At 51.9% G+C, this 7,355-nt stretch overlaps 1 protein-coding gene across 2 annotated transcripts in view; it reads right to left on the bottom strand.

Moving 5' to 3' along the window:
* The window catches only part of LOC102507840 (solute carrier organic anion transporter family member 3A1), a 59,646-nt gene extending 53,992 nt beyond the window's left edge, over positions 1–5,654 (bottom strand). The window contains exon 1 of one of the 2 annotated variants that reach the window (XM_032469105.1): positions 5,007–5,654. In XM_032469105.1, coding sequence (XP_032324996.1) covers positions 5,007–5,340 — 334 coding nt within the window. In that variant the 5' untranslated portion in view covers positions 5,341–5,654. The remainder of the gene's footprint in view (positions 1–5,006) is intronic. The other variant, XM_032469104.1, reaches the window with a different exon arrangement.
* Positions 5,655–7,355: the final 1,701 nt, after the last annotated feature.

Below are 7,355 nucleotides of genomic sequence, written 5' to 3'. Positions count from 1 at the left end.
AGTCATCAACCATCCTCTACACTTTGGGGGTGGTTCTTTACGATTCTTTACGGCCTGAAGCTGCACCCCCATCCCCCCAGCTCAGCCATCACCCATTGTTCCCCGGTGCAGTTATCGTTTCTGGGACGGGAAGAGGCCACTTGGCAGTCAGCAGCAAGTGCACAGAGACAAGAGTGCTCAGCTTTGGCCTGCTCTGCCCTTTCAAATGATCAAAGGTGGCCTCTTCAGCTTTTAAACTGCTGGTACAGTCACACTCAACCCAGCTCGAAAGTCCATCAGAGGGTCAGGCCAGGCCAGTGCTTGCAAGGAAGTCGGTCTTTCCCTTCCTTTTCGGCTGCACCCTTGTCTAGAAGACTCATTGTCTTAAGGCACATCTGTGTCGCTGCAGCCGGCAGCTGAGTTTCAGGACACTGTTGAAAAGTCAGTTTTTCTTTTTTCTTAACAGAGAGTCTGTTTATCACCCTAAGATGCAGTATCATGTCGTGGTTAAGAAGACAGGCACCGAGGCCAGTCCTAGGATTCAAACACTTTTCCTTTCCATCTGTAAGCCTCAATTTCCTTGTCTGTAAGATGGTGACAATGCCTCATGGGGTTGGGGGATTAAATATGGCAGTGTATGGAAAACAAACGTTAGCTGCTATTATTTGTGTGTGTGTGTGTGTGTGTGTGTGTGTGTGCATGTGCACGTATGCACACACACTAGCAAGAAAGGATTCATTCCTTCATTCACTCACTCATTCATTTGTCCCATATCACCTATGTGCCAGGAGCTGAGCGAGGCAGTGGGAACAAAAAGATGAATGAGAGCCTCGTCTTGAGAACCCACAAGCCCTGGGCAGATGCAGGCCAGCAGATAGGCCACACCACGTAGCGGGGTAACAGGTGCTTTGCAGGGCTTTGAGGGCAACAGAGGACAGCAGCTGATCTAGCACTGGGTACGGGGGCCTGTGTGCAGAGGGGCTATGGGGAAGGCTTCCGGGGGAGGTGGGGACCAAGTCCAGCCCAGCAGTGGACCGAGGGAGGTGGAGTGATCCAGACAGAAACAGCAGCAAAGAGGAGAGTGCCTGATGTGTTCTGGAAACAGTGCAGAGCCTGATGCGGAGGTTAGACAAACACGTGGCTGCAGAAAGGGCTCAGATCCAGGCCATCAAAGCCCCCCTACCAAGGCAAGTGACACTGGAGTCACTTTCCAAATGAAACACACTAGCGAATGACAATTTCGTACATTTGTCTATAACCATCCCCTGAATTCCTTCCTCCCTCCGATCTAGACTTTCACAAACCATTCTGCAAACTCTGAGCATCTAGACTCAAGGAGGCCATACAAGGCACAGTCCTGGCCACTGCCGGCTCGCGGGGCAGGGAAGGGGAGAAGTGGACACCATGCAGGACACAACAGGAGGGATGCGAGGGGAGGCGTGTGTCTTGAAAGACGAATCAGCAAAATGCTCGGAAGAATAAAATGAGGGAGGAGGGGATTTTAGAGCCAGGGAAGAAAGGAAAAGTTATTGGGTGGCCCAGCTGAGATGTGAAAATGTGACTTGGATTTGCTGACTCCCAGCTAGGGGAGATACAGGAGTATAACAAGCCCAGGTATCTGCTCGCCAGCTGCCTGTTTTATGAAGTGGTTCTGTAACAGTCACCGCAAGTCGGGGACTTCTGGGTCATGCAAGAAAAAAGAAGGAACAGCTTTTTGACAGCGTTCTGGAACAAAACTCTGAGCTTTCCATCTCTCACATTCCGATAACAATTGCAAAACCCAATGGATGACGGACTTGGTTGGCAACAGACCTTTGAGGTCTGCTTCTGGAGAAGAGTGCTCTGGAAAGTGACTGCAGGCCTGAAGTCCCCTGTCACTGAACTGGAGCTCGGTTTCCTCACCTAGAAATGGTAATAAGTACTAACATCGACCTTACGCAGCTGCTGTAAAGATTAAACAAGACCTGCAAGTTAAAGCCAAGGGGAGATGAACGACATGACCAGGGAGTGCATGGTTAGGAAGAGGCTGAGCCGGATGTGAACCCAGGTGAGCAGCCCCCGGCTCTCCTAGGATCAAAGAGGCTCAGCGGGGAGGAGGACGGAGTGGCTGCTCCTCGACCAACATCAGCTCTTCTCAGGAGTCTTCAGTCTCTGCAGAGCTTGGCAGGAGACACAGACTGACGGCCAGAAAAGAAACCCGTTTGCAAGCTCAAATGAGACAGATGAGAAATGGCAACATAGAGATTTGTAGAGTGATGTTAATTCCTCTGATACGTGCAACACTGCTCAGTTTATCTATACCCATAAATGTGCAGCATGTTGCATGCAGACCAGCGGGGCTTTCAAGGATGCAAATCGGATGAAGATGGGAGCATCCGGCAGCACGGCATGGTGCTTTTGGCAGAAATGTCCAGGTGGCAAAAACATCTGGTCTCACGTGGAAAAACGAAGGAAGTAAACCACTGTGGTCCCATCTCCATTGTGCCAGCGCCTGGAAAATTTATTAGCACACAGCTTGCTCCACTGTACTTTGGCTCCTGGGGATTCTTTTAGACGTCTTCCTTTCCTGCTGGGACATCCTTAAGGTCCATTAATGGACCTGACGCCTCTGGGAATTGCTAATTCTAAATTAAAAGTTGTTAATTATACACTACTATTAATATACAGCCCAGGTATACACAGGTCCACAGCTTGTGATCGCTACTGTCTGGCGATTCTCAGCTCCATCAACCCAATCGTGTACCAGTCAGATCAGCCACAGCACAGCCAACGCTCACCTCGTCCTGCTTTGGCGTGGCCCACACGCCTCCCCTGCTACAATACCAGCTCCAGAATACAAGCTGCCTTGGTCACCGCTGTGGCCCTGGCAGGGTCTCAGTAAATGCTGACTGAATTAACAAAGGGGTTAAAAAGTGGCTGAGTCAGAGCCATGTCTTCCCTCAAGACTCAGCTCAGCTCTGCCTCGGACCCAGGCGGCGGGCTCTTCCCTGCCTGTCGGCTGTGTTCCCGTAACCCACGGAGCTGCCTGCTGCTGCTGCTCTCAGCACATTAAGATGCCTCTGCTGGCTTGCTGGCCTGTCCCTACTCTGGATGGCGAGCTCTTTGATGGCACAATTATATCTTTTTTTATCTGTGCATCCCCAGAGATGAAAGACGTGAGATCACAGGTGCAGCTCTTACCATCAGAGCCTGAGGGAGGCAGGGCCATCACTCTGGGATGAGGAAATACCTGGGAAGGCTGCCACCACCCAGGTCCAGGGTGTCCCCTGCAAGGCCCTCTCTCATGCCAGCCCCACCTGTTCCTGCAGATCTGATCCCGGGGACACTGTGTGGCCGGCTGTGCTACGAGAGGAGCAGCAGGCATCCCCTCCGGCCACCTAGGAGCTCCTGAGGTGGGCCTGTCCAAGGAGCCTCTTTTATTAAGCACAGACTCCTGGGGGTCCAAGCCAAGGCAATATCAGAGGACACAAAGCGGGTGGCCTTCTCTCCTAACAAAGCCTTCTGGAACTCAGATGAATTTTAAGCTTTTCTATGGACAATTCCCCATTACGACCTCGGTAGAAGCCATCTATTAGACATGCAGTCGAACATGACGTTAGGATCTTAAATTAGCCTCTTGTGGGAATTAGCACAAGTTCTTTGAATTCCTCCCTGGTTAACAGGCGGAATTAACGGTCTCCTGCAGGTAGTGCTTGGATTCTCATGACCGCGCTGTCACTGAGGAATGGGGTCACAACTTTACGCTTGTGGAAACAAAGCACAGAGAAGTTAATGATCACAGAGCCAGGGAAGAACAGAACGGAGCTCTGAGCACCAGGTCACCTGAGGTTCCCTCCATAGCTCTTGTCGACTGAAAAAAAAAAAAGGCACAACGTGTGAGTTGTGAGTTAAGTTTTATTTAGGGCCTAACGAGGACTACAGCCCGGGAGACAGCCCCTCAGCTCCGAGGAACTGCTCGAAAGAGGCACCATGGAGGCTGCCTCCCGGGCTATAGTCCTCACTCAGTCCCAAATAAAACCCAACTCACACCTCTCACATTGTGCCTTCTTTTTCCAGTTGACATTCTCAAGCATCTCCATAGAAAGCAAACCTCATTACACAGAAGCTCGGTAAAGAGACTTTTACCAAATCTCTAAATTCGAGCGCTGCAAGACTGTAGCGGCAGCTGCTGGCGGCTGGCCTGGCCGTGTTCCCGGTTCCTGTAAAGAGGTGACCGTCCACCTCTTTCCCACCCTGGCCTTGCTCTGACTCACTTCCCAAATCCAGCAGGTTCTTCAGGGGACCCAGCAGGAAGGCGTCGCGTGAACTCAGGAGCATTGTGCATACGTCTCGGTGGGGAGGGGGCCAGGACAGACACCGAGCAGCCCTGAGGCTGCGCCTGTGAGCGTCCTCACCTCTAAGAGACTGCTGCAAATGTGGGAACCACTGGGGGTGCGGGGCTCCTCATTCCCATTCTGCATTACTGTTTGTGTCTTGCCATTTTGTCAGAAAAAATGCATTTCTTTTCCTTCTAAAAATGATCATGCGTGCTTTGCTGCATTCTAAAGTGCAACTTAGCTACTATCGAGACTGAGTTCATATTTCTTTCCATCTCTCACCTTTAATGGAGGGGATGGAAGGACAGAGTGAATCTAAGAAATGCACTTCAGATGCAGCTTTTCAGGAACACCTGCAGCAGGCAAAGGGAGCCAACTTCAAGGTCCTTCATGGCTTCAATGTGCCGGTAAGTGGCCTGAATGAGTTCAAAAGGGGGCTATGATACTCTAGCTCCCTCCTTCCCTCATTCACTTTCTTCCTTCTACAGACATTCACCTTAGCCACTGGGGTCTCAACTGGGCAAGTCTGTCTGCAGCCCCTTCGTTAAATGACAATGACTTTGCTTCTGGTTTATTATCTCGGGGGTAAGTTAAGCACAGCAGTGGGGACGGCAAATCAAGCAAAATCAATGTGATTCAACCTCAAGTCCCCCAGTGTCCCGTCCCAGGCACCACCCTTCCCCCCGCCGCCCGCGGACGCGGCGCCCTCACCTCTCAGCTGCTGAAAGCAGGAGGCGCTGCTGTCTGGCTCCAGGGGGTGCCTGAGGACCCCATTGCTGGGCTTGGCTCTCTCGTATTCTCTCTCGGGGAGCATGGCCTGCTCGCTCTCCAGGGCGGGGTCTGAGTGCGGGGGCAGAGACTGTGGGAACCCGAACATCAGGAGGGAGGAGAAGAAGAGTAAGGCACCGCAGAGCAGAAAGCCGCCCCACCAGGCTCCGATCCAGCGGGGGTCGTCCGGGGTGATGTCCAGGTTACCTGCAATCGGCAAGAGCACAGTCAGCGGGAGGGGCCGGGCGGGGCCTGGCACTGGGCCGGGGCTTTCCATCAGTGGTACAGACAGGCCAACAGCTCCGGAAATGGCCTGGGGCGGAGAGGACTGGACACCGGGCGAGGCAGCCTCAGGAGACACATCCCCGCTTCTGTCATTCCCCAGGCTGAGAACTGATCGTTTTCCCTCCTTAATTTCCTCGTCTGCCCTGTGATTGTATCAGTCTAAACACACACAGTGAGAAGCCAGACATCCCCTGAATTTAGGCTGGAACTGACTGGCTTGCCAAGGTCGGCTAACAAAAACACAGGGAAAGAGAAACATTTCTCATTCAAGGGTATATTTTTACCCTGTATGTTCACTCACACCCCCAACAAAGCAGCGAACCTGAGATCCCATTCTATACCCCACTCCGTCTTAAATCGGCTCACAGATCACGTGGGGTGACACAGAAGAGAAGTCAAGAGCCAGGATACCTGGACTGAAATCCTGGCCACTTCCCGCTGTGTGACCTCAGGCCAGAGATGTGAACCCTCCACGCCTCTGCTGACTGTACAACACTGGGGATGATGAGGGTACTCACCCTTATTGAACTGGGAAGATCAAAAGAGCCACACAAAACACAAAACACTCAGAATAGCGCCTGGCACGTGCTTAAACAGTTAATGGATGTTAGCTTAACATTTATGACAAGGATTCCGTTTCCAAGTTGCTAGTGGATGGGTTAGTTCAAACCTTGCCGGTGGCCTGAGGCTTGGGGCCAGTCCTCTATTAGAAAGCTCTGCAGCCAACGTACATGCTTAAAGGCAGCGTGCATGCGGTTTGGCCGTCTTGTGCTGTTCCTTCTTTGGAGAGTTGAAGTCATGAAGGCGTAGACCACAGCTTACCCCTTGATCGGAGATCCCCCCTCTCTCTACAACTGCTTTTCATGGCAGTGCTCCCACACCAACTGCTTAGAGCTGTCTCTTTGATGGGAATCCCATGGCCCTGGAGCACAGAAGGAAATGCTTGGAGGCCTGGGCCATAGTGTATGGGCTAAGAACTACCAGGGCTGCAGGCCTGGACCTGATGGATGGACAGGCTTGGGAAGAGAAATGACAGTCACCAGATGAGCACGTCCCCACTTGTGAAGCATGCTCCCTGAAGACTCTTCAGCTAACAGTAATGAAAACACCAGCCATCAGTCACCGAGGGCTCACCCTGCAGCAGGCCCTATGCAGAGCGCTCCCCACCTACCCTACCAGGAAGAGCCTTTTCTTTTCCCTATTTCACACAGATCAAGAAATCAAGGCTTAGAAAGGTTGGGTGCCTTGCCCATGTCCACATAGTTGAAGACTGGGACACAGGCATCCAGACACCAAAGGCCACGCTCATCCCCTCTTGACTGTCAGGTCCGTTGTGGGCTCCCTGGAGGGCCGTTAGTGGCTGATTAACTCCTGTGTTCTGTGAAACGGGTTAAGACCACAAACTCTTCCAGTAGGTAGCAGATTAGCTTTTGGAACATTGGTGGTCTCTGTCCTGGAGACCTTGACATCAACCCAGCAGCAATAACCAGGGCACCAGAAGGGGCCAGATGCTTTTGTGCAGCTGCACGCTGGAGAGGAGAGAGTATACTCTCTGGGGGGCTTGGGGTTGAGAGCCAGCTTTGTCATTTAGTAGCACGTGATGCTGGACAAGTCACTTACCCACTCGGACCCTGAGTTTCATCATGTGTGAAATGATGATCCTCAGGGAGACGGGTTACCAGGATGAGGGATAATGAGCAAGCACCACCTGACACACAGTAGGCGCTCCCTCTCTGGGAGCCCTTGTGTTTTTTACTTTTAGGTATGTATTTATATAAATGGGGATATTAAGACACAGATTTTTTTTTTAAAGGAGCATGGCCTGGGAAAAACACAAGGTGATCTTCAAAGCATCTTTATGCAAACGAGAGAAAAGGAAGTCACGCTGCCTGGGGTGGCTGAGCAAGACTGTTTTCACCAGGCACCTGCTGTGTTTCTTCGGCTGCTGCCAAGCCATGAATGAACACAAAAGACAGGAAAGGGGAGCTACAGTATTCCCCTCCTTTG

Source organism: Camelus ferus, chromosome 27 (assembly GCF_009834535.1).
Source record: "Camelus ferus isolate YT-003-E chromosome 27, BCGSAC_Cfer_1.0, whole genome shotgun sequence".
In the NCBI taxonomy this organism is placed as follows: domain Eukaryota; kingdom Metazoa; phylum Chordata; class Mammalia; order Artiodactyla; family Camelidae; genus Camelus; species Camelus ferus.
The sequence above is the reverse complement of the archived record's forward strand: the minus strand, read 5'-3'. Positions and strand labels throughout refer to the sequence as shown.